The sequence below is a fragment of the Struthio camelus genome, chromosome 3, assembly GCF_040807025.1.
Source record: "Struthio camelus isolate bStrCam1 chromosome 3, bStrCam1.hap1, whole genome shotgun sequence".
In the NCBI taxonomy this organism is placed as follows: Eukaryota; Metazoa; Chordata; class Aves; order Struthioniformes; family Struthionidae; genus Struthio; species Struthio camelus.
In genome coordinates, this window is record NC_090944.1 from 114347798 (window position 1) to 114374965 (window position 27168).

At 47.1% G+C, this 27168-nt stretch overlaps 1 protein-coding gene across 1 annotated transcript in view; it reads left to right on the forward strand.

The window, feature by feature from the left end:
• Window positions 1-1254: 1254 nt before the first annotated feature.
• Window positions 1255-27168, forward strand: part of VASH2 (vasohibin 2) — a 46001-nt gene continuing 20087 nt past the window's right edge. The window contains exons 1-4 of the mRNA XM_068939812.1: window positions 1255-1545; window positions 10045-10133; window positions 12732-12788; window positions 22344-22418. Coding sequence (XP_068795913.1) covers window positions 1255-1545; window positions 10045-10133; window positions 12732-12788; window positions 22344-22418 — 512 coding nt within the window. The remainder of the gene's footprint in view (window positions 1546-10044; window positions 10134-12731; window positions 12789-22343; window positions 22419-27168) is intronic.

Here is a 27168-nt window from a genome sequence, read left to right on the forward strand (position 1 = left end):
ACGCGGTGTGAGACACCCTGGATAACGGACTGTGCTCTGATTCAGACCATTCGCCCTGCCCGCTGGCAGTCTGCATGTCTGTAAAACACTCGGAGGAACGCTGCCCGATAACTGCCTTCCCTCCTAAGCGGGAGCGCGACACCCACTGCTCCTCCCGTGAGAGCAGGAAATATTCTCCAAGAGAACAAGCTTCGAGTAAACGGAGGAGTCTCCCCCCTCCTCGTCATCCTGCGAGCGGCCTGTGGCAACGGGGCCGCTGAAGAGGGAGGCCAAGGTCTGAGAGGAGAGCAAAGCCGCTCACCCCTGTGACGGGACTTCCCCAAGCCCCAAGTCGCTCCTTCGCCCACCAACAGAAGGGACCGTCAACCTTGCCCAGCTGCGTTTGCCTTCAGGTTTGCATCTTGCTACTGTCACTGTAACATTAGTGAAGGAATTAGGACCTCAGCCCCGAGGAGCGCGCGAGCTCCGCACAGCCAGCGCTCCGAAAACGGGTGATCGTTTCAGACCTGCCGCTTGGGTTCACCCAGTCTGGAGCCTACGGAGAAGCTCCCATGTGGAAGTGGGAGGCTTTCACCCAAACTGGAGGTTTGTTTAGGGCAGTTTTGATCAAAGCTTTATTCTGAAACTCACAACCTGGCCCAGAAAGTGATGGGGATGTAGGTCGGGAGGGGGGATCGGGGCGGGGGGCCCAGGCCGGGCCCCCTCGGCGCCCCCGCGGCAGCGCCGCCCGCCCGCCAGGGGGCGCGGCGGCAGCGGCGGCAGGGCCATCGGGGCGGGGGCGGGGCGCCTCGCTAGCCCCGCCCCTCGGAGCGGCGCGCCCCGCCCCTCTTTGTTGCGGCCGCCAATGGGGGCGCGGCGGGGAGCGGCGCCGCGGCATGGGGCGCCGCGGTTGGCGGTGGCGGCGGCGGTGGCGGGCAGGTGCGGGGGGACCGGCCGGGGCGGGGCCCGCGCTGAGCAACGGCCGGCGGCGAGGCGCGGAGGGGCGCCCCTAGCCCGGCCCCGCGGCGGGGCCCAGCCCCCTCCCCTCCACACCCCCCGCCACGCCCGTATGCTCCGCAGCGCGGCAGCTGCCGCCGGCTGGGCCGGCCGGGGGCGATGGTGAGCGGCGTTGCCGGGGGGCGTTTGCCGTTTGCCCCGGGAGCGTTGCCGGCAGCAGCAGCGGCGGCGGCGGCGGGTGACCGCGCTCTCGCCGCGCCTGCGGGGCGCCGCTGAGCGCCGGGCGCCGGGGATGGCCGCGGCGTCTCCCGCGGGGCCATGACGGGCGCGGCGGGCGGCGGCGGCGCCCCCGGGGGCCCGCGGCGGGCGGCGGGCGCCAAGGCGGGGGGCCGGTCGCGGAGCGCCCAGCCGCGGGCGGCGGCTGGCGGCGGCAGCGGCGGCGGCTCGGAGGAGGAGGACCGGGACGGCGGGGTGCTCTTCCTCGTCAACAAGAGCGGCTTCCCCATGGACGGGCAGACCTGGGAGCGCATGTGGGGCCACGTGGAGCGGGTGCACCCCGACGGCGGCGCCGTGGCGGCGGCCATACGGAGCGCCGCCCGCCTCGCCCGGGTGAGTGGCCGCGGGGGTCGGCCCGGGGCCCGGCTCCCCTTCCCGCCGCGGCAGCCCTCGCCCGGGCTTTGTCTCCTTCCGTCCCGCCGGGCCGGGGTGGCGTTGAGCGCCCCTGCCTCTCCGCGGCTGCGGCTCCTCGTTGAGCCGGCGGCGGTGCAGCCAGGGCTTTGTCCTCGCCGCCCTGGAGGAGGAGAGCTCGCTGGGGTGCGGGCGTTGCTTCAGCGCCGAGCGAGACCAGGCAGGGAGGAGGAGGAGGCGGCGGCATCCCGCTGCCGTCCTGCCCGAGTTGTGGCGGTACCTCGAAGGCCAGGTCGCGGGCTCGGAGTGAAAGGAGGGGCTGTCACAAAGACCGAGGAGTCCAGCTGTGAGAGCGGCTGGTGGCGTACCGGGAAACGCTGAGGCTGCCGGGGTGAGTTCAATGAGCGTGTTGGCGGCCAAAGCCTCGTCGAGGTCTGTGTAGGTGTCGTGGCAAAGGGAGGAGGCTTGAGGAGGGTCTTGAAGGAGGGTAACTGTATTGCAGGAGGATAGCTAGGCAGCCCTGAGGGTCTTCCTAGCCCCCGCCAACGGTGAGGGGCGGCAGGGAGGGCAACCGAAACACGTGCCCTGAGGCTGTGGGATACTTAGGAGCTAGAGCTGGTATTTTGGCAGTGAACAGGGAAAGAGATGGGAGTAATTTGTTTTTAATCGAGGAGAGTCAAAAGCAGAAAATCATTTAATACCTAAGGATTTTTTTTTTTTGGTTAGTGCTTTATCCAATTCAAAGCACGTTCACCCAATTCTGTGGAACTTGCGTATTTTCTAAAGCACAACCTGGCTGCTGAAACCGTCTATGGGATTTAAAACTCAAACATTTTGAGTATATTGAAAGATTCCATTTCAAACATTTTTATCTTAATCGAGTACGTTATTCAGTACAAGCTGCTGAACAGTGTTTTTTGACCTGAGTCTCTATTTTCCAGCAAATAAAAAAAATACTTTTGTCTGCTGATATTCCAAGGCTTTTCACCACTCTGCTTAGCGTCTGTGTCAGCTGCTGCAGTACAGATCACAGTGTCTTTAATTTGTCTGCTCTGGCAGACTTTGAGCTTGATTCACTCCTCCCAGCACACTAGCATTAATCTGAAGTGAGTACTGAAGTCAGTGTATGATCATATCCCTTTTCTCGCTGGGACGAGATGGTCTGGGTAATGTTTTCACACTTTTGGTTGTCGCTGGAATATATGTCTGTTCTTTTGCTTGGATTAGAAAAGATAAATTCTGTGCACAGAGAAGTAGAGTAGGGTACTGAGTAGGGTCATCTTGTGAAGGCGCTTGTCAAATAAGTTGCAGGCTAAAAAGGCTTTTTGTCTGTGTTCTGCAGTCTGTTTAGTTCAGTGTAAATGCAGAAGGGGCATCTCTGTTCTCTCTGCTCTTACCTCTTCACTTGTATGGGAACCAGCCTTTGTTTGGATGAGGGATCTAATCCAGCTGAAGAAGGATCAGTTTTTACTGGGTTTGTTTTCAATTCCCTAATGTGGTCCTTCTCATACTTGCACAAACGCTTGAGGTGGAAGTGAACTGTTGGGGGCAGGGAGAGGGCAGAATTTCTTGTTTCAGCAGCGTTACCAGCTTACGCTAGTTTGAACAGCCTTTAGATCCACTTGGTATTACAAGAGGGCGACGAACACGCTGGACTTAGTTTCCTTCCTTTGCTTTCCAGCTCCAAAGCATGTGACTTCTGCTTGCAATATGTGTGGTGACTGAAAAAGCATCTGGTGAGAGACATGGTTGCAGCTCAAATGCTGGCGTGCTGCGGCCACCTGGTAGTGTAGCTGTGTGCGCGAGTGCGAAGAAGAGCACTGCCGATGTCATCTTTTTCAGTGTTGAAGCACAAAGTTAACTCTATGTGCCGCATGACCCAGAGCTGGGTAGGAGGAATAACATTTTGGAACCTACATGGCTAAATCATTGGATGGTTTCACAAATTCTCCCACTTCTTCAAAAGTTTAATTACTAATTCTTGATCAGTGGAGGGTGATGTAGAAAAATTGTATTGTATTCTTCCAGCATTGGAAAGCAGCAAGCTCCCCATCGCAGAGCGATTAGCCGCTTTGCGGGCAGAAGGGCCCATTATCCTTTGACTAATTAGCTCTTTCTGGCCAAGCCTGAGGCTTTTTGGGTCAGAGGATAGTGTGAAGACCCCGGGTCCTTATTAAAGCTAGCAAAGCTCAGTTGTTTGGGTGAATGGTAAAAGCAGGTTTCCTACAAAGTGGTGGTGGGTTGTTAAAGTTGTGATAGTCATTTCTGGCTCAGAGTACAAATATGAGGGGAGGGAGTTGTTCTTTAAATGAAGGACCATTTTTTTTAATGGGCCTATGTTGATGGTTATGCCACACCCTGCAAAAGATGGGTAGTAGTACTGGTCTGGAATGGTGAGAGAAGCTTGCGCCTGTGTATGCGAAGATAGCGTTTAATTTGTTTGTACTGGTAGTTGGTAGAGGCTGAACGGGTCATGTGTGCAACTGCTCCATTTTTGGTTCTGATCTCTTCTTAATCCCTAGTGATGGGAGACAGTTTTCATCCCTTTCCTGGAAAGCTGCAATTGATTGCTCTAATCATCTTGGTGTTAGTCCCAGCAATCATACGTGCAGGGCAGTAAATGGCTTCTTGATTTATTAGCAAGGTTGTCATTACTGGAACGAATGCAATGTCCCCTAGAATGTGGGGCTGCATCTCTCCTGCTCTGGGGTCTGTAGTCGGAAGACATCTAGCTTATGTGGAAACAAAGGTGCGTCCTCCCAAAGAGCTGATCTGGCTGAGAGTGAGCAAACTTCAGAATCTGAAGGGTCACTTAGTTGCACACCCCATCTTGGGCTTTGGCTTGAGCTCTGGGAGTGGTGGAGCTTCCCTGTTTAGAAGACTTGTGCAATCCTTTGCCTAGCCTGTGGTTCTGGAGATGCTTCTAGATCTTAATGAATTAAATGTCACCAATTTTGAGGGCTCCTGTGTGTCAGCTTCGTTCATGCTAAGTAACATTGAGAGTGCTTGCAGTTTGGGCTGGCAGAAAATGGCTCTCTGATTGCTAAAAATGATGCAGTGGAGTCATATCAGATGAGGTTCACACAGGAAGTCTGTGGTGAGCCAAGAGCAGAGTAAGTCAGCCATAGGATCGTCTCCAGCTCTAGTGACATGGTTAGATCTGCTTCTTGTATTGCAGTAGGTCTGCTGTCTCTGGGGGTGCCTTGATACGAGGTCAAGGTCTTTCATTCTACCTGGTCTCTGAATTTCACTTGCTTTATAAATTCATGAAGTGCAGTGCTATGTCTGCATTTCCTCTCAGCAGTTCTGTCATCCCACTACAAACTCTTGCTGACTGCACGCTGCAGTTCTGTGATGTGTACTGATGGCCAAGGGGCTCTAGTCTCATCATGTTGGAGCTGTAACAGTATTGCGCTTTCTTTAGCTTGCAGTTATAAATTTTGCTGCGCTAGTTCCTCCTCTGTGTTGACTGGGTGCCCAGGATTCGTCCTTCTGCAGTTGAACCTGGCTGCTAGTTGCGCTTGTGAATTGGAGGGAGATGAGATCTGGGCAGCCCCGCGGCAGCCAGTTGTGGGGGGCTGCTGCTCACCCTGTGGCTGTGTGGTCACACCCTGACCTTCTTGACAGTGCTCTTGCGGAGCTGATGAGATCAAGGTGAGGGTTTGTTTTTTGTTTTTCCTCAGGTTTAGTTTTGGCTGGATTAACTCCATAAATTTGCTCACTGTGTGTGTTTGGTAGGGGGAATGGAAGGGTTGGTGGGATCGTAGCAGCCCCAATATATGCTGAGGATATAGTGTTTGGGGAGCTGTACCCTAAATATTTGTTTAGCAGTAAATGTACTAAGCAATGTTAGTCTAAAGTGTTGCAGCCTTGGGTGGTACTAGTTCACTGCCCTAAGCAAACCATAGGGAATTGAGTCACATCAGTGTCTCAAGGACTCACCTGGATTGTGTGGGCCAATCTAATCACTCAGATAACTTAGTGGGGCTGTTCCCAGGAATAAATAAGCCCTAGGTATTTTACCAGACACTTGGGAAGTAAGTGTAAAGATGGTATAGGCTGGCCTGTGGAGAGCTGCCTTAGCAATATTTGCAGGAGGGGTATTGGGGAAAAAATAAGTTTTATTTGGAAGGAGTGAGAATGGTGGGTAGCTCTCTACCACCTGGCTAGCTGCGTAGTGCCAAGCATTCCCTACCTGGCATACCTACTTGAATGAGGAAAGGAGTAAATTGTCCTGCACAAGAAGAGACTAATGCTGTCAGTTTTTCCCCTGTATACTGAAAACCCGAAGAAACTTGGGCCACTTGGTTTAGCAGATCTGCTAAACTAACTTTAACAAATAGATGATGGGATATGCTTAAACTGTTAAACTGCCATTCTATTTACCTGAGCATTCCCCAGTCATTCATATGCTTATCCTCAATGCCAGCCTTTGAGATGAGTGGGGAGGCAAGTCATAGAGGTGGTAAGGCAATAGTTGGGGCTCTGTGCGAAGGGGGAACCCTTTCTCCCTCTCCTGTGCACCAGCCACAGGGTTTGGGCAGTGCATGAGAGCAGCTAGCTTGCTCGGCCTTGGCGCCCTTCTCCATCTTGTGTTGCTTTGCTCAGTGCTCCCTCCTGGCAGCCGGGTGGTCTCAGAGGGAGGTCTGCAAGAGCTGGCTGTCTTGTCATTAAGCTTGTGTACTCCTGCTAATCTCTCTGCACTCTTTTGTAAGAGGCTTTCAGCCAGCAGTACGTTGCTGTGCGTGTTGCATCAAACAAGCTCTATAACTTTTTTTTATAGCTGTGAGGAGTTGGACGATACAAGGCTACAAATCCTTTTACTGCGTGACTGCCCAAAGGAGGATTCATCTAGCCTGCAGCGCTGGCAGGAAGAGTGACTGCTGAGGAATCGTAGAGCAGGGGAGGGAGATGCCTGGTGCTGCTGGCAGTGCCCTCCGCCTCAGTGATGCACAGCCTGGAGAGAAGGCAGCTCCCATGGGGCTGTGAAATGGGAATGAGGGAGAGGGTGCAGCAAAGCCTGAGTCAGAGCTGAGCTCAGAGCCTTGCTTCTGCTCCCTGGAGCTTCCTGCCTCTGCCAGCCTCCACATGGCCACCTTCCCCCTCTGGGCTACCCCTCCTGTGTTTGTCCTGCACGCAGGGGGCTGCTGCTTGAAAGTGGTGGTGAACCTTTAAATAGGAAACTACTAATTCTCACTTCCTTCACTATGCCCAGTCCTCGAAGGTGTAGAACATCTCTTGGGGCATGCTGAGTGCTCTCTGCTCCTGGTGGAGTCGGTAAGAGTTGAAAGTGTTCAGGAAACGTACAGGGATTGTGACCTAGGCTGGAGAGGAGCTCTACGCTGTGCTTTCAAGGCACGACTGTTTCCAGCTTGGATTTCCTGGCTTCAGCGTGTTCAAGGCAGACCCAGTGTCCGTTGCTCGCATAACTGATGGTCTTGTTTCTGCTTGGAACTACCAGGCTGCCTCAAAGCGGAGCTTTCTAGAGCCATTTAGTCTGCATCTGAGATGACTTGCGAGCTCATAAAGTTAGCTTAGTGATCCTGTTCCAACTCTGCTTCCTACACATGCGAAAAATGCTCAGAAACAAAAGATTTCAGAGCCAAATGGTCAAGTCCGAACATAGCCTTCATTGTGAGCGTGTCTGCAGGGTATTACGGTGAGGGCTGTGTCATGCTGCAGTGATACAGTCCTTAAGGGACGCTGTCACACCTCACAGTTCAGCAAGCACAGGGGTCTATTTTACAGAGAGTGGGATAAGGATAATGGGTAATATTCTCCTAAAAGTTCTTCCGCAGTCCAGGTCTCCTGTTATTTTGGAGGGAGGGCGGCTCCCAGTTGTTGCATTATGTATGTGTAATGCAGGCACGTAGATTTTTGCTTTTAAAACAAAGGAGTGTTTATATCAGTGTAACAGCAGCAGGAATTACTTAATACTTATCTGGAAGGATCTGGCAAAAATCTGCCTTAACTCACTCTTTCAAGTACTTGTTGCTTGTGAAGCTTAAGCCCTATCTGATGCGTTTAGTACACAGTGCCCTTTCTTAGCACCAAGAACGACAGGTGAATATTTACTTCACCAAAATTGAAGAGATTGGGGGTGAGGGATGAGGAAGCAACCTGTGAAACTGAAAAATTACCTCTGAAGAGGTCATGTGTGGAAAGAGTGATTAAGAAACATTAATGAATCTTGCTAATAACCTCCACTTGTTACCACCGAAAACCCATGTGTGCAGAATTATTAATTTTCTGTCTCTTGTGGTGCTAATGATGATGGCAAGTTGGAGGCTTGGCCATCTGTTTCCTTTCCATTTAAAATACTTTTCTGTATGCCAGTAATACAGGAGTGTGCTTGTTTAGTTTTCCCCTTCTCTGACTCCTGTTTACTGTCTGCTTGTAGTAGGTATCTAAAGCATTGGTTTTTGGTCTCCTTGGGATTATAGGTGCACAAAACCCCTCACTGCTCGTGGATGGGAATCTGGACAGGAAAATCTGTGTAATGGAGACAACTCTATAGTATGTGAACTTGCTTTTTTATCTTACCTGTAATGGTTGACTTTAAGTGTCTTTAGAGCAGTGGTTTTCATTTCATAATCTTCAAATTAAAACTTAGGGCTAGCCTATCGCTGTTTCTGAAGGACTTTAGGGAGTAGGCCATGGCTACTTTGACAGAAAACAGCGAAAGTGCTGTAATGAAATCACGGCTCTGCAGACACTGCATGCTTTCTTTTGCATGTTGCATCATGGCTACCAAAGTTATTGGTTTCTGAATTTGGGTCTGCCTTATTATTTGTATAGCTTCTTTCCTTGATTATGTATGTGATGCTTATATTAGCTTTAGTGGGGCATTCAAACTTGCTTAAAAGTTGAGAAGTGCTGTTCTTGTTCATTAGGCAGTTTTACAGCGCAGTATCTTTGGCAGAGATGTAATCAGAAAGCAGATATCTAAGAAGCCCATTGGTTCACGTGTGTGTGCCTTGCTGTAGTCTTTCCTATGGTATTACATGCATACACTGAAAAGAAAGATATTTCAAAAGGCACTTATAGCTGATTTGGAGGTGCGTGTGTTGAAGCATCTTTTGTGTGGCTTTTTTCTATGAGAAATGCCACTTACCTGCCAGTAGAAAACTGCACCCTCTTGTTTTGTTGAATATGGCTTTAACTCCCCCCCCCCCTTACTTGGGGTACCATGTCTCAAATTCTTGGGGGTCTTTGCAGACCAACCCTGAGCGGAGGTGTGGGCCTGAGCATGGGCTGTTTGTGTGGGACAGGGGGAGCCGTGCAGTGGTAGAGCCGTGCAGTGGTGGCCCCGTGTGGCCTGGCAGCTGGGTGCTGCCAGGACAGAGGGCTGAGTTGCGGTGGAGGCCTCTCGTGCCTGCCCTGGGCATCGGGGCTGCTTCCAGGGCAGTTCCCTGTTTGGGGTTAGATCGCCCATTGGTTTGCAAGCTCATGAAGCCAAGTAGTACAGGCTACTGCTGTTGTATTTCTCTCAGGACTTTAGTTTTATTGCTGCACGCCCTGCTCCCCAGCCATACTACCTATTTTAGCATATACTGACTGTGTATTTTGCAGCATTGCGCCTAAAATAAGGGTGCTTATTGCAAGGCACTGCTGCTTTCTTGTGGGGTTATAGACTAAGGAGCCACCTAGCTATGAGGATTAAATATGGATTGAGGGCCAGGCTTCTTAAGGTGCTTAGGCATAAGCAGATGTCTTAGGGGATTTTTTTTGAAAAATCACATTAAGGTGCCAGCCTATATCTTTAAATGTCTTAATATCATTAAATATCTGGGTCCCAGGTGACTGTCCAGCTGCCACGTCATCCCTGGTTTTGCAGCCTCAGCCTGTCGTGGCTGGCGAGCATGCTGTTCATAGCAGCAGCTGGAAAACTATGCCGTCCAAGATTCACAGAATCACAGAATCGTTTAGGTTGGAAGGGACCTCTGGAGATCATCTAGTCCAACCTCCCTGCTCAAGCAGGGTCACCTAGAGCATTAGCACCATAGATTCTTCTCTCCTTTTATCTCTTTCTCTGGTAGATGAGGAAACCTAAAAATTAGAAATGAAATGAATTTTTTGGAGGATGGGAGGGGGAGGATGACAAAGACAATCCTGGATGGGACTCTCCTCTTCTGAGTTATTTTATACTAGGGGAAAAAATGCAAAGCATTTGGCTTCTATGCTAGCTTGCCTGTCTGTCTGGGGTGAACTTCAAGGGACATCGACAGTTGCGCTTCTCATGGCAGCCGTGACTGGGGCCTGTCCTGGTTTCATCCTTCCAGCAAAAATAAGGCTAACTCAGTGCATGGACAGTCCATGTTAGAAGCGCGGTGATTTTGTCTGTTGCTTGAGTTCATGTGGGGTTCAAGCCCTCTGTGCTGCTATGTTGCATTGCACTAAGCACATGCTTCTGCCCAAGTAAGTCACTTTACTGCGCGGAGGGGAGCAGTAACTAACCTCTTTATTTTTCTTTGTGTCCAGCCTTCAGTGCCACCAGTGCCAAACTACAAGCTCTCCATGTCTATTCCAGAATGGCTTCAGGCAATACAGAGCTACATGAAGATGCTGCAGTATCCTTCTCAAGTGCATGGCCTCCAGAGAGAAGGCTGCCTTGTGCCCAGTGTGGAGTGCAGCCTAATGAATTCATGGGGGATTTAGTGAAGCACTGATCCACCAATTTCAAGGGCTGGGCTTTGCTCAGAAGTGAGAAGACTCCTTTGTCAGCACAGCTAAAGACTTGTGGTAGCACCCACAGCACTGAGCTTGTCGCAGCAGTCCTCTGGACTGTGTAATTACCTTTAAATGATACCAAGGAGTTTAACTGAAGTGGCATTTCTATAATAATAGAAATGTTCAGTTTTGAAGTTGGTTTATGAAGCTGTTATGATCAGATCACGGTGCCTGGAGAAATATTATGGCATCTTCTCCTAAAGCATACTGAGGGAGAGCTACTGTTTTTGCAGACGCTTTCTCCCTCTGCACTGGCAGCCCTTAAGGGCTCTCTGAGGACTGAACTTGCTGATTACGTTCCCATCTTGCAAGGGATGCTTGTCATTGGGGTAGCAGGGCATAGGAGTGGATGGAACTGACTGGGGGTTTCCTTTTCCCCTCCCCCCCCCCTTCATTTTTGAGCCCCTTCTGAGGCGCATAATGAGCCTTGCATTCTCCATGAGAAAGCAAGAACAGAGGGAGAGACGAGGAGAGAGAGGTCTTGGAGGAGAGGCCTCCGTTCCACCCTGAGATTGAGAGCCCAGCCTCTAGGAGAAGCTATGTGTTTGAGGAGGCAGAGCAGATAACAAGGGAGGTCTACTTCTAAATGTCCCAGCTCATTCAAGAGTTTAATCAAAGCTGTGCATTATCTATACAGCCTCCCCACTGCCACAGCTCCATCACTGCTCCACACCTAATACCTGAGTGCTTCCATTGCTTACAGATAATGTCAGAGGAAATGATTGCTGGCCCAAATGCTGAATTGGCTGCTCCTCTGTTTACCTTTCTCTAGACTTTCCTTGCCCTCCTCTGCTTTTTTAGGGGATCTGTGGAGAGGAGCACTGGATGGAGGAGCAAGTGAAACCCTGGTAGGGATTAGGAAAGGATATGGGTGGCTGATGGAAGAGCATCCAAAAATTGTAGGAGCTTTTGGCATGCCAGGAAGTGATGACTGGGATCAAAACGCCAGCAGCTGACCCTGGGAAGAAGGCTGGAGCCAGCCCGCTCTGCAGATGGCTAGTGCTGGACAAGGCATTTCTCTACAGCACGTTTGCCACTCAGGCAGGACAAGGGGCTTGCTGCTCAGCTTGCTCATCATGGGGAGGAGTGGCATTGTGCTGGAGGGGAGACCCTGTCCTGTGGATTTCAAATTCATTTCTTTCATAGTGGTCTTGAAATCCTGCACTCTGGTAGGTAGTAGAAACAGGCCTTAGACATGGGGTTTAGATCTGTATTCAAAGAGGCTTCAGAGCTGGGCTGGGGAACAGGGTCTCGATTTCCTTTGAGGGCTGAAAGAGGCTATATGTTTTGTTCAGAGAACGCTGTGAAAGGGCCTTGTGAATTAGGCTTCAAAGGCAGGAGGGAAGGAAAAGGTTATTCCTGGAGAACTCTGAACTCCAGCTGAGGTCACTTCTGAACATCCAGGTGCCTGATATGAGCTGGAGGTTTATTTAGGCCATAGTTATACAATCGGCACCTCTGCTATTTATGTCTTCCTTGCTAGGTACCCTTTGCCTCTTTGGAGTCACCCACTTCTGCCCTGGTATAGACACCTCATTTATACCAGTAGAACTGTTTCCGTGGCTGTGTTGAGAACTGATTCAGCTGGAAAAAATAACCCAGCAAAACTAAATGCATGGGCTTCACTGTCTCTGCTTTTTTCTTTTTTTTCTCCTGGTTTTTCCTGGTTGGATCTGTTCTCTGGTCTGGTTTACTGTCTCAGTGCTTGAGCAGCTGTGCTTGCGGAGCAGGGAAGAGGGTGCTTGTGCTAATGCTGCTGCTGTATGTTAGCTTGTACTCCCAATTAGGTGGTGCTGACGTATGGTTTATGAGTGACTGTCCTCTTGCATCTTTTGTGAGGAACCTTTCACCTGTGCTTGTAGTGTGATGCCCTTGGGTTGTACTAGACAGTTATTTACATTTTTAAGGGCATTGTATTTTTTGTAGAGAATGATTTATAGTTCCTAGATGTAAATGAATGTGCTGCTGTGCTGTTGGTTTACAGGTTGTGTATGATCCATGTGGCTGATTGAGTTTAAAATTAATAAAGAAAGTAAGTTCTTTCAAATGATGAATGATGTTAATTGGTTTGGGTAGACTGTAAATGCTTTCTCTTGCCTGAAGGGGAGACTTTTTTCAAACTCTGATATTACCAATAGAGAATGGGACTTTGAGGGAAAGAATTCATAACCATCAAATGCTAAACTGGCTGTATTAGAGTAATGACTATCTTTGCCTGACTTTCCACCTAATGCTGTGTGTGTATGGTTTTTTTCATATAAAGGCAAAACATGTAACTTTTTTCACATGCCAGTGTTTCATCTCTATGTTGAGAGTTAATAGCATTAACTGCTTGTTTTATGTTTTAATAGGAAGTCAGAACTGAAATTCACCTTTTGAGCTTTATTTTATTGTTTGAGCGTGCCTTACATTGCTTTCCCTTAACAGACAAAATTCAGATACAATCACACAGGAACTCAGTTCTTCGAGATTAGAAAAACCAGGCCTCTAAGTGGGTAAGTATCTCTAGAAGTGATCTAGTGTCCTGTGACCCAGATGAACACTGAAGGCAACCTGCTGGTGTGAAGCAATGTAGCACTGTGGCATGGGAGGGCTGTCTCACCAGTGCCACAAGCTGCCTTGTCAGGGCCCAACTGTACATACTGCTGCCTTTGCGAGGAGGGTCCCTTCCTACTGCCAGCTGGCAAATGGACCCATGGAGAGCCAGCAAGTGGAAGAGCTGGTTTCACTCAGCAACCCCAAGGGAGCACCCGCCTAGCTGCAGGCCAAAGCTGAAAGTACATGGCTGGAAAAACTTTCAGTCCGTTGGAAAAACTCTCAGTCCCTGTCTGTCGGTGTTTGGTTGGGAGCACCAGGGTGTTTTTATGGAAACTGTAAGTGCTGATGTTCTAGTTGTGGTGTATTGTCCTTTCTTGATGATAAGAGATCAACTATGCAAAATGCTACAGGGGTTTTGATCTTGTCTTGGGCTCAGTTCTTTCCCCTGGAGGATCATAATGAATCATTTAAGGCCATGGCCTTGCTTCTCTCTTGCTGTTCACCTTGCCATTTTTGCCACGTGGTTGATTCATGCTTTGTTCGACAATGAAATGTGCAATACAAGTATGAGGGTGTGTGAAGGGAGCCTGGCAGCAGAGCTGGGATCCCTGGCATTTAAGAACCGCATCATAATTATGATAGCGCTGTAATAGGACCCAGTAACTTGGCTGACTAGGGCAGGAAGTGATGCTGGCAACATCGTGCTTTTATTTAGGAGGAAATTTAGATAACCAGAGTGTAATTATTCCTGTGGCTTATGCTGTTTCCTTTTCCCCAGCTATCTGCTGTTAATCTAATGATCTTTTGCTGTAAATTCCAGTTCTCATCACAGAGCTAGACTTTAGGTTTTCACCTTGCTGACAGCAGTCTCTCACGCTCCTTTTCTTCATGTGATTTTTCACTGACTGCCAGGTGGAACTTTTTTAGAATACATTTTGTGCCTTGAATGATGGATGTGTTTATAGAAGCTTAAAAACAATTTTCAGACTGGTCACTCATTTTTAAATTTTTTCTCATTATGCTTTTCCAAGGAAATGGAGGATGAAAATGGATTTTGTTCAGAATTTACTGCTTGAAAGGTTCACATTCTCCTGAGCTGGGTAAAGGTCTGGCTTAAGAGGACTGTACTTCTTCCTGAAAGTGAACCAGTGTAATGATCACCTCTGGAGATGCACCTGTGCCTTTGGATCCTCTTTGAAGTGGTCAAATTTCTCCTCTTTACCTGCCTTAGTATTTCTAGCTTGGCAACTCTTATTTGATTTCTCTCCTTGTTGTGTTCCCATAAGGATTTCTGTGAGTGACTATGTGGTGACATGACTTCTGCAGAGTTATTGAGAGTGCACCTGGAAATGTTCTAATGTCTGGGGGTCGTGCCGGTGGTTTGTCAGGCACAGGTGCTTCCACCTGGCCTATGTTGGACATTCACAGCATTAAATCCATTAATTTTTGCCTGTCCTTGTTTGTTCTTTGTCCTAATGGATTAGAAATTACCAGGAGAGGTAAGAGTAGTGAAGCTGTGAAGAGCATACTTAAGAGCCCCAAACCTATCATACTGCAGTGAGGCTCGAGAGCTTACCCTGCCTGTTTCCTCAGCTGAGAAAAGGGGAATAGCACTTTGATCTCCCTGTAAGGTTCTTAAAGACCTTCCTATGTCATCCTGGGTCTGAGCTGAAGTATATGGCTGTCTGTTCGCACCAGCTGAGGATATAGCCTCATGCAGTTGTCCTTGGTGATTTGTTTTCCTTCTGCTAGTCCCATTTTTCATCGGAGTTTAAAAAACACCCACATGTGTGATTTTTTTTTTTTTTTTTTTTTCCTGGGAGGTGTCCTGTTTTACAAGAAAATCTGAGCTATGTCTTTGAGCCACTTTGTTCTGTGCTGTTGCCTGGCATATGAGCCATAAGCTGGAGGAGTTTGTCTGGAAGGTGTTTTATAACTTCTAGCACAGTAACAACAGGCTTCTTGTGCTGAGGCAACAAGGGTTGCTTTTGACAAATCTGCTGTGGTGTGTGAATGGCTGTGCAAGCTGCTGAGCAGTAGGCAATATAATGGGGAGGGAGAAGAGTGAAATGAGAGAGCTGTTCCAGCATCCTCGCCAAACCTCACTGTAGTCGAGGAGAGAACTGCACCAGGAGCAAGAATGCCGGCATTCCTCCAAATGCTGCTGACAGCCTCTGTTATTTGTTACTCTTATTATTAGCCAAGGCCTTGAACTCAGCCTAGGGAATGGCACAGGAAGAGTATAGGATTTCTTGCTCTTACTGGTTGAATAACAGTCGTGCACCTGCATGACCAAGTTTGTATTAGCAAGTCAGTCCTGCAAGAAACTGAGTGCCTTCAATTTCACCTGACTCTTGGAAGCAGAGGTTGTTCCAAGATCCTGGGTTTATTGATATTAAACATATTGCTTATTTGGTATTTTAATACCTTCATTAGCTCCCAGCCTTTATAAGATCTTTGGCTGCCTTTCTTCAAGAGAGCAATGACTGGACGCAAAGAAGCTGGGTGCTAGGTGGAAATTGAATATTCATAAATTAATGTGAAAGTGTCCTAAAACAGCTGGGATGTATGAACGAGCATTTCTGTTATGGAGGGACGACTACATATTATGGGGTTTTATGATCAGTGTCGGTGTGATCCATGAGGGAATAAAAATGCCTGACTGGCTTAGGAAGAAGGGCGTAAATTATCTATAGGTGACTCATAACATTAAGGGAGACAGGCTTGACATGATTCAGTATTTAAAATCTCTGTTGAGAAAAGTCACTGTTAGCTATCAGCTTGCATCTAGACTACCAGCCACCCTTTGAATTTGTCTAGGCTAGAGATAACACTTTTGAGAATGTTAGATTTCTGTTGACATAGCTTTGTAAGTCAGGGTGGTAGAGATGCGGTTGAACAAACTGTGTGTGTTGTCCCTGTTGTACAGGCAAACTGCTTCTGAAAATGAATCTCTTCTTGCCTGGGTTTGCTCTGCTTGCACAAAATCTAGATTTACAGGTGTAGCTAGACCCACTTTAGGAGTGCTTTGCCAGTATAATATACAGGTATCTTGTCCCAGGACAATGTTCTTAGCATAGCCTTAGTGATGTACTCCTTTATACTAGAGAAGTAAAGTTCACCGTTTGGAGTTCTTCTGCTCTACATGTGATATGTGTACGTCAGTGATATGAGTGTTTTAAACATTTGCTGATAGACCTTTTTTTCCCTGTACAGCATCATCCTGGCAAAACCTACCTTACAGCTTTTGCTGGTACAACCATTCTGATAAAAACTGGGACCTTTAACTGAAATTGTCATTCTTCAGAACTCCTGAGCACAGATCCTGTAAGAACTTCTGAAGGAATGTATTTCTGGGTATTTAGTAATGTCTATAGCTATTAGTTAAACGCTAACAAACTTGTGTTACTGGCTTTACAATGAGCTATGAACTCTCTGCAAGTTTCTATGCTCACAGATGTGAGCCACAAATGAGGAACAAACATCTTTGTCCTGCACAAAGTAACTGGAGAGGATCTAGATAAGCTTGGAGTTGTGCTGTTCCCTACAGCTAATTGTGAACTGATCAACTCTAAATCGAGCGAAAACTGATGTTTGGGTAGATTTTTAGGAGCTTTGAGAAATTACAGCTCAGAAGCCATTCTGTAAAGATGGAGAAATTCTGTGACTGCAAATATAATGGATAATCAGTTGCAATAAAAGAGTGCAATAAAAGCAGTCATGTGGGGATTATGCAACTGAATAACAAGGAAGAAAAAAATACTGTTTACACACACCATGTTATTAAGGAACCCTGATGGAGCTGTAAAGAAAAATTGGCTCATACCATTGTCAGACAATAGACTTGAGAAGGCGTTTGAACATCTGCTGCTGCTCTCTCACACAGAGGGGGAATGTTACAGATATGTTGCCGTATTGAGCATGTTGTAGAAGCGCTTTTGCCATTGACACAGACTTATATTGGTAAGATTCAAGATAACAGTAGCTGCTCCATTGTGGGTTGGGTTTTTGTTTTTTTGTTCTGTTTTTAAATCTCCTTTATCTCCTATTGGTGCCTTTTACTTCTTTCTGTTTCATTAGGAAGAATAAAACTGTTGGGAGCCTTAGGAGAACTTGAGAGGAGGGAGGTTTTTATGCACCAGGGCCTGGGGAAGGAGAGCTTGGTGGAAAATCTGTGCTGGAGATCTTGCTAGTTCAAAGCTTATTAAAGTCTGTGGGAGCCTTTCTGCTGCAGGTAATGGGCTACTTCTCCTAAGCCTGGTCATCTCTGTGAGGTGACCCAAGAGTGGTGGGTGCCACCTGGCAAGATCCTCCAGTGTTGAGCATAGCCACTAGAACTACTAGAGCTGATTAAGGGATGCACTCTGGCCCCACCACTCACAAATAAGGAAGAACTCTTTGCAGATGTGAAAGTCAGCTGCACAGACTATGAGATGGAGGAGTCTGAGATCCTGAGAGAAGTGAGCAAGATGAAGAACAGAATTATGGACTTCAGGAGAGCAAATGTTGGCTTGTCGAGGGATCTGCTTGGCAGGATCCCATGGCAAGACTGCCCTGAAGGGCAAAGGTGCCCAGGAGAGCTCTAGTTGGGCTGGGAGGGCAGTGCTTGACCCTGTCTGTGCTGTGCTGCATGTTCATCAGTGTTGTCTTAAGCTGCCTGGCAGGACTCATGGACCAGTGATGAAGCATCTAAAAATAAGGGTATAATCTGTGAGCTCTAACAATGGTATGTGGTGGTCTCCTGTTTCTTAAAAGGCGTGCTAAAAGATTTGAAGCTTTTTCTAACCTGTATATGAGATAGGGTATCCTACTAAAAAGTCATGGAACAAAAGGAAATCATGGTTCCCATGAAAATTCTGCAGTCACTGACACCTTAAAATGAAAAGTAGCCTAAAGAGGCAAACCCAATCCCTGTACAAGTCCTCTCTTGGTGCAGAAAGCCAGGGAAACAATCCAAGTGGGCTCCTAAAGCTGTTGAAAGGAATTTGAATCAATTTGCAAGGAAACTTAACATCTGACACAGTGGGATAACAATTTGGGAGTGAGATAAAGTAGGGAAAGGATGAGTCAAAGAGTACTTATAGTGAATTGTTTTCAGATGAGCAGAGTGCAATACAGTTTCTCCAAGATCTCTTAGAGAACTGACAAGCAACCTCCAAACCATTAACACGCAGAGTGTGGGAAGGATGGGTGCTGTTGTGGAATACTGGGGAAGGCAAAGATATCAGCCTTTAAATAAGGAAACAGGTGGGTCTACTTTTTTTCGGTTTAATCTGCAGTTTCTGGAAGGATGCCAGAGCAAATATTCACATGCCTGGAACATAATGAGGCGATAAGTAACGGGCAACATGAATTTAGTTTGACACTTTGTTTCTGACAATTGAATTCCTTTCTGTGAGAGTGTAAGAGCTTTTGTGAAGAGGGGGGAAGTTGTAGAAGTGATAACTCTTCACTTTTGTGTGGCTTTTGACGGCTCCAAATAAGCCTGGAAGTGTGGTCTAAATGAAATTGTTTTGAGGTAAGGACCCAACCTGGTGTCAAAACTGTACTTAGGAAGTAATACTTAGCCAGTGGCTTGTTCTGCACCTAGCAGAATTTCTGAAGTGGGGTTTACAGTATCTGTCACAGTGATGGTGCTAGTCACTGTTTGCATTAATAATATGGATAAGGCTAATCATTTGCTAATAAATCTGTTTTACGGTCCAAGCTGGAGAAGGTGATAAGGCCTTTGCAAGGTGGAGTTGGGATTCAGAATGATCTTGGAGAGTAAGAGAGATGGACTGGAACAAACAGGCAGTAGTTTAATACAGGCAAATGCAGAGCATGGATTTGGGAATAGTCAGCTGTGGAAACACACAATGGAGAACTTAAGGTCAGTTTTGCAGAGAAGGATCTGGTATCTAAAGCAGACATGTCAACAGGGAGAAAGACAGCACATAGGCTAGTTGAGATAGCGTATTGAACGTTACATTCCGAATCTAATTGGTCTGTTTGTATTGGTGTGTTGGGCTCTGCTGAATGACTGAGGGATCCGCATCAGTTGAAGAGATTCCGAAGGAAAGTGACAAACATTGCCCAAAGTCTAAAAAAATACAACCTAGAAGGAAAGCTTTGAGAAAACTCTGGGTTTGCTTTTTCACATTTACAGATGAGAGAGGATAGTCTACAGCCTTCTGCATATACAAACAAAGGTCTTTTCCAAGAAGAAAGATGATAAATGCTCTTTATGTCCATTGTGGATAGCAGAAATAGCAACTGGCTTAAACTGTAAAAAAAGATTTGGGTTAAACTTTAGGGGACCTTCTTAGATGCAAGGATAAGTAGAGAGGATAGGTGAACTGGTGCATTCCAGAGCCTTAGAGAACCTATTTAGGAATAGATTGGAAAAACATCTATGAGGAGTGATTTAGATTTAGCTTATATTACCTTGGGACAGAAGGCTGGCTTAGGTGTTCTGAAGACTTTGGTTATAATTGCAAATACAGTTTTTAAGGCCCTGCTTGGTCCAAAACCTTTTAAAAGTAATAGACCGTGAGGGTCTATTGGCCTGAGTCATCCATTTAGATTCTCTGGTCTGTGATGCAAATGCAGAGGAAAAGGAAAAATATTTTCTGAATACTGCTGAGGACTCTGGGATACATATCATGCTTGTGGGGGTGTGCAAGAGTAGTGTTTCTGGAGACCAGAGTCCTCAGGACTCAGTTTAGCCCTTGCCTGGCTTCATTGTTTTGCTCCCTCAGCTTACTTCAATGCTGAATTGAAGGGGAAGGGAAAAGTCTGGCCTTCTGGGCTGTTTAGTGGCTGCTTTGGGCTGTTTAGTGGCTGCTTTGGGCTGTTTAGTGGCTGCTTTGGGCTGTTTAGTGGCTGCTTTGGGCTGTTTAGTGGCTGCTTTGGGCTGTTTAGTGGCTGCTTTGGGCTGTTTAGTGGCTGCTTTGGGCTGTTTAGTGGCTGCTTTGGGCAGCAATGTCATCATCCTGTGGCTCGCACAGCAGCCTTGTTGTATGCGACTTGCAATAAACTGGTTTGTTTTGTGGGTGCAAGTGAAAGCCTGTTAACTGATCATTGGTAACTTCTCGTGGTCATTGCTATCCTTCCACAGATTCTTATCTTAATCTTGATTCAGGTGCCTTGGCTGTTCCTGAGCTGCTGTGTGGCCACTGAGTGCCTGCTCACCACCTTGCTCCACTTTGGGGTGAGACCTGGGCATGCTCTCCTGCACAGGAGCCTCCCTGTGGAGGAAGCTGGAGCCCAGGAGCTAGAAGACCTGTGGGTACTCTGGACAGATCTAGACAACTTTGGGGGATGAGGAGATTGGACCTCAGGCCTTTCCGTCTGCATGTGCTCTGGACTTCTCTTCCAGACCCTCCTTTCAGGCGCTGCTGCAATATCTGTATCCTGACGCTTTAAGCGGGAGTTAGGACTGAAGGACTACTTGAGGCCTCTTCCAACCTGAATTATTCTATGTGCCTATGTGAAGGGAAGGCAGGGCTGCCGTTAGCCTCTGAAGGGAAAGCTACTGTATGTGTGCTCTAGCAGATGGCATGTTTTTAAGCAGGCAGAATGACTCTCATACTGAATTTAAATCTGTCTTAATAGCCTTTTAGCATCTTGAAGAGCTGTATTTCAAAACCGGTGAGTTTGTGGCTTGCCACAATAAAGTATGTTAAATACAACTAGGTATTCAGTGCAAGTATTGCTGTGACAGATGAGTTGGTACTAACTTGATTGCTCGTTTAGGCAACTTTGGATTTGGAAGAAGAATGCTTTGTGAAGACTCCTGGCTATGGAGTAGTCCTTAATGTTGTATCCATGCTGATGGCATTTTGAATTCATAATAATAGTGAACTTGCAAAAGCAAGTATTAAGAGACCTGATGCTGCACGTGATGGAGAGGCTGTTACTCCAGGCCTAGTGTATGCAGCGGTTGTCTTGTTGCACAACTCCCACACAGTTCCTATGTTTATGTGCGGATAGGGGGCTCAGTGAGCTGTGGACCTAAGGAAAAGGTGCTGGCCCTGGATCTTCAGGCACCCGTCGTACTAAATGGCTTGAAACTTTGCAACTTAAGCGTTTCCCTGCCTCTGATACAGTGCTCTGCCACACTTAGAACTGGGACGTTTTTTTCCTGAAGTTAAAAGTTAAGAAATTCAGTGGATCTTGTTGTTTGTGGCTGTCTCCTGTGGATTTTCCTCACGTACTGCTCTTCCTAACTGACAGGAGATTTTGCAGTAGCTGTTGCTCTGACTAGCACCAAGGAGGCACTGTGGGGAAGTGAAGGGGCCCCATTGTGTGCTCTTGCCACAGCTGTTACTTGCTTCCAGTGGGGAGGTTTCTGTTGCTGATTGTGAGCATGTAGGAGGCAGACTAGCTCCAATTTGTCTTCTGCACTGCAGGCAGAGTGTAAAGGGCTGTTTACGAACAAAAAGATAATTTCTAACTTCGATAAATTGAGTACAGAGTCACACTGTGACAGGCAGTAATAACCCAGCAAGCTGTCTTGCCATTTGTGCTGAATATAAGGTTTAAATGCATAGGATAGGTGAATTAGTGGAGAAAAATAGAATTCTAATGGTTTGAGATGTGTATTTTTAACCTTATCTCTAGTACCAGTATTTATCATTTAATATGATAAAACTATCCCCCCTTAATGCAGGGATCTCTTTACAAAGTTCTTTTTGGGAAAAGGTAGGGTTAGAGAGGACTTCAAAATAAGAGTCATCCTTTGTTTTGGTTTTTAGCTTTTTGTTTAACATGGAAATCTGACACTTTCCTCTGGCCTCTTTTTGTCCCCTTCCAGGGCGTGTGTAGTATGTTGGTGTGTGTCTGTGTCTTTTTTATTTGGGGGGTGAATGTGTTTTTTATGAAAAGGAAAAGGGGGCCTCGTTGCCGGTGGGACAGTGTCAGAGATGTGGCAGGATGGCCCTTCTTCAGCTGAGCTGAAACTAAATTGCTAGTTTCTTGTCACAATGTTGTCCCTGCCAGCTAAGGCTACTCCAAAGACAGGGTCCAGATAGTAGCTAAACTTTGGGGACTTCCCAAGACCTTGGGGATATCTTCCTGCATTCCTGTAGGAAACCCTGAATTTCTTGCCTCTTTTCCTATCCGTTTGGAAAGGGGTAGCAGTGGCAAGATGATAGCCCAGTTTGCAGTGATGTGCAGTGTCTGTGGTGTTAGAGCTTTCTGCAGAGTAGACTTCAGTTAAAAAACACTAGCCCTATTTTAAATTACTGTATCCTCCCTGCATCTATAGCCATAGAGCCTTCCTTAAGTGGGAAGGGAAATTTGGTCATATAACCTTTCGCCCCTCTGTTTTTTCCGGAAGAGAACCAGGAGTGTTTTAGAAATGAGCTAAATTGGTCCTGATGTGTGAGCTTGCACAATTATCGTCTTGCAGCTCAGCAGGGTGTTGTGATACAGTACAGGTATCTGATTCTTAGACTAAGTGAGGACCCTTTGATTCCTGTCAGCTGTTCTGACTGAAAGGACTGAAAACTTCTTTGTTTCCATCATAGGTTAATGGAGACAGCAAGAGAAATGACCAGGGAGTCCTTACCTATCAAATGCCTTGAAGCCGTTATCCTGGGGATGTATCCTTTCACATGTCTGTTTTTCTCCACTGGAGCACTGTTTAATATATTGCCTTTCCTGGATGCTGTTTGAGATGTTCACAGCCAAAGGTGAGTGTAAACAGCTTGGAGGCTCTCCAGGGTATTGATCAACAAGTTGCTGAATCAACTAGATTTGTCAGTAGGAGCTTGGGTGCTACGCGTGCAGGTTCACAAGTGTCGGCTGGCATTAATTCCAGCAATGCCGACTTTGCCTCCTGACCTGGTAATTTGCGTCATGTGAGGATTCGACCCAGAGTGCCCAGGTAAGTATCTTCCTACGCGGTTCTTGCTCCCTTCTTTAGTCTTTCTGTGCCAGTCATTGTCGCAGCTTGTTAACAGCCTGTGAAACTTAAGTTCTATATTGTGTTTGTCTAATGCTTGCGCGACAAAGTCCTGTAACTAGTTTGGTCTTCAAGCCCGCACCTGTGCTTTGTAAGGAAACATGCATGTTATAGTTAAACACTTAAAGCTTTATCTTAAAATGTTTGTTTCCTACTCAAGTCCGGAGAAGCCAAGAATATTTTAATTTAAAGGCTGACTCACTTTCTGATCCTCTGGTGCTCTCACTGCCAAAATAACCTGTGTCATCCTAAAACACAAGGGGAGGGCAAGGCAGAACCCTGAGAGCAATTGTATACCCGATGTGTCTTGCACATATGACCAAGTTTGATTTTTAAAAAACAAAACAGCTTCTGAGTCTCTGCTGTGCTTTGCTTGCTGCTGCTGCCCCCTCTTGTAGATCAGGCTAGGAGAAAGAACCAAAGGAGCGTGGCAGGTAGCACTGTATATTGGCTCATGTGATGGAGAGCTGCTGCTGGGGCCCGCTGGAAGGTACCTGCTAGCTGGCTGCCCCCAGTGCCTCTGCCTCCTTCCTGCTCTGGGACCTGCTGTGCCAGGGCCTGCCAGTGGTTTGGGCAGCTGGATCTGCTGGTAGGAATCTCTGAGCCTGAGAGAGGCTGTGCTGTTGTGCCGCAAGTACGGGCAGTGCGGGAGCTGTTGTGGGGTGGGAAAAGGAAGGTGGGCTGAGCAAGCAAGAGTGGTTAACGTGTGGTATGTGAGACTTGATGCTGGATGTGGGCCCTTCTGTACTATGACCTCTGTGGCGTGCGCAGAGTGCTGCGCTCAGCTGCACTCAGTGCCCCAGGCACTGGGAGTAGTCTTCAGTTCAGATCCTTAAAATATAGTTCTCATAGACAAAGCTGCTTGAAAATGCTGAAAGGATCTGTGTTCAGCTGGAGAGCAGGAGCTCTCTGGGGGTCTTAGGGGATCAACAGGAGAGGCAAAAACTGATGCGCTCTGAGGAACAGAAGTGATGTCTATGGCTTATCATGCTTAACCTTGAGTGAGAATTGTATTGCATGCTATGCAGGGACCAAAGTGTGGGAAGAAAAATAATCCCCAAGTGGAGGTGGTGCTGCTGTGTAGTACACAGTCAGTGTGGCTTCTCGTGCCTTATTTCTAGTATGGAACTGATTATTCCACATACCGTACAGAGGGTGAATTTATTTGTGGGCATACAGGTGACCACAGTCACCTAAGTGTATTCTTGCTGGTCAAAAAGTTTCGACTATTTTATTTTCATTTAAAAGAAATAAATGGCTTTTTCAGGAAAGACTTGTCTCTGTAAGAAGCATCTGCCTGCCTCAAACTTCTATTTTACTTTATTTTTTTGTTTTTGTTCTTTTGGGGAGGGAGGGGATGGTAGAATAATTGAAATCTCCAGATGATAATATTTAATGTGGTCTAAAGTTTCTTTGGCAATGGACTTTTAAAGATTTGGCTGAATCTTTCTGTCTCTAGATGTCAATTCTGGAAAATGTTTATGAAAGTTTTAATTATGAAAGCTGAGATTTCCTGAGAAGAAAGCTTAAGCAGGGAAGGGAATGGGACAGGCCTGTCTTTTTTTGTTCCGTGATTCCTAGCTGTTGTCTTCAACTTTTGTGTAAGAATAGTCTGCATCTACTGGGATGGTAGGCCACTATCAGGTTCGCGCAAAGAAAGTTAAAAGCTCCTCCTGCACCCCCTGATATAAAACTTGAAGTTTTGCTTGCGAGTTGTGAGCGTGTAAAGCGTGTAGCAGTGGTGAGTGTGTGGACCATCGGAATACGTGCGCTTTGGAAGTGACCTATGTGCTGCCTGTGTCCTTGCAGAGCCTGGCAGTGTCAGGCTGCATGTGCACAATGTGGATTTCTGGGAAGAAATCTTTCTAATGGCACCTGGTTAAGGTTGCAGAGAGATACAGATTATTTATATCTTTCAGCCCTGAGATTTTCATATTCAGCATCACCCTCCATATGCAGACATGGTGAGGCCTGTGACTTGGTTTCCAAGGTCAGGCAGTTACCAGATAAGAGATGCTATTTCCCTCCATTCCCTCTCATGAGTAGCAAATCAAATCTCTTCAAATATGTCTGAGCTGAGCATCCCTGTGTGTGCATGTTTCCCTCTGGTTGCCTTCTCTGCCTCTTGATGTAAGGCACTGATTGTAGTTTGTGTGCTGACAGGCTTAGCAGCGTTGCTTGGATACCAAAAAGAGCATAGCCCAGTACTACAGCCCTCTGTGAGCCTTCGTTCAAAGGCTGACTCGTGCAGAGCAGCTTAGCAAGATGTCATTTTAATTGAGCTGCTTGCTGGCTTGTGCAATTGGCTTTTACTATGTGACTTAATATAAAACACTTCTATAATCCTTATTGGTGCAGAATTAAGCTCTGCATAACTGCCTTCACACTAGATGCATCTTGAAGCGTTTTCATATGATCACAAGTTAAATACTGAGCTACCCTTTCTGTGTGCACCAAGGGAGCTGCTGTTACAAGATTACTAGACACTCATACAGCTCTTTTGGTGTTAGATTCCAGTGGACTTGAAGAGATCTGTATGGATCTCCTGCTCTGTGTGACTGTCTGAGCCAGCTTTGTATCTCTCTGCTTACATGGTCTGCTCATCAGTGCCTAAGTAGTGCGTTCCTCCTGCTGTCTTCTCCAGGGTATTTCTTTGTTCAGTTGTGAATCAGTGGAGTAATGGTGCATTCACCACGTCCATTATAAGCAAGGATCAAAACTACTTATGCCCAAGACGGGGAATAGTGAACCAAAAGGTGCCAAGGGAATTTTATTCGTGCTGTATTCACTTTATTAAATTGGGAAGCACAAAATGTCAGAGGGGGAAGTGGCACACTGCATCTGTCCTCAGGGAATCTCGCAGAGTGCCGTCTGTGACAGATCAGTATAACTCACTGTCATTGACTTAAGTGCACCCATCCCAGTTCATGAGAGGTAAATCAGGCCCATGCGGTGTGTTAGAAGACCTCCCCCCCACCAAGTAAAGTCATTAAATGAGGAAGAAGAGCGCAATACAGAAGTGCCTCAGGAGGGAGAGATGATTTAATAGCTTCTGTATTGTGCCTTCTGCGCGTTTTATCAATGGATGATATTTATCACTACTGGAGTCCTGGGCCCATCCTTTTTCTCTTGGCTGGTGGATAACTTCCTGGCCTGGGAGTAAGTGGTTTTTTAGTGTGAGAGGGTTTCTTTATCGAGTCATTGTAGGATGGCTGGAATATTGATAACCCCTCAGTGTCCCTCTTTGCCTCTTACAAGCTTGTCCGCAACTTGCCCTAATTACTAACAGAAATATGGGCAGGAGGGTCCCGCTGAATAGCGACAGTCCTTCTTACAGCTAGGAGAAGCCAGGAGAGAGCTCCTCATCACTTCCATCTTCACGGTCTAATCTTTACTCATCTCTAGTTGCAGTTGGGTGCTAGAGAAGTGGTGCTTCAAAAAGGGTCATCCTGGCGTAGCACTCTGGGCTTGTGAGGCTAAGCTGTCTTTTTGAGCCCTGCCATTACTCATTGGGCATCGCATTCAGCAAGGATGGTGCTGCTTGGGGGAGCCCAAACTGCCCATGTGGGCAGCTGGAGAAGATTGCATCCAGATGTGGGTCCTGTAGTTCTCTGCTCCTGAAGTAGGCACAAACCTTGGATCTTAACACTCCTAGACTCTGCAGGAGATGCAGTGTGAATACAGACTGAAACTTTTCTGAGTGTTTACTTCTGGCAGTCAGAGGCTTTCTGGCATTGCTAGCAGTTGCTTGGTTGCTTTCAAAAATAGATCCTCTGTTTTTGCTGAAGCTTGAAGCTTTATCTGACACTTGCGACCTGTGAGGTTTATTTTCCTCCTGCTCTACCTCCTCATCCTGAGCTAGCAGCTTCAGCTTTGCCAGCCTAAGTAAAGCGGTCTCCTCTCTCATCCTCAGCCTGCTTTCATCCCCTTAAGATTCCTAGTGAAGTGTACGTTATGTGGGGTGCCTTGTGATGCAGCCTTCTGTGAATGCTTAGAGGGCCTGCTTGGCCTTCCCTCGCCCAGGGGAATGACAAGAGAGGAGAGGACAGGAATACCTTGTGCTTTTCTGTGCCGAGTTCAACCAAACTTCAGCAGAAAGGTCCCTGCATGTGTCCTTCCATAAGCCTTATGTGTTCCTCCGTAAGACAAGAAGCACTACTGCGTTAGCTGGACTGGATTAAATAAGGGAGAATTTTAAACAAGTAAGCATGAAGTTGAATAGTACAAGTGACGTAAGGAGGACTCATTTGTTTAATATCAGGCTCATCAGACTTTGCTTTGTATGTCTTTAGTTAATGAGGCAGAGTGGAGTTTGTAGTAAAAACACCTACCTGCATCCCAGAAACTGTCATGGGAAATGCTAGGTAGTGTTGCAGCTGGCAGAGAAG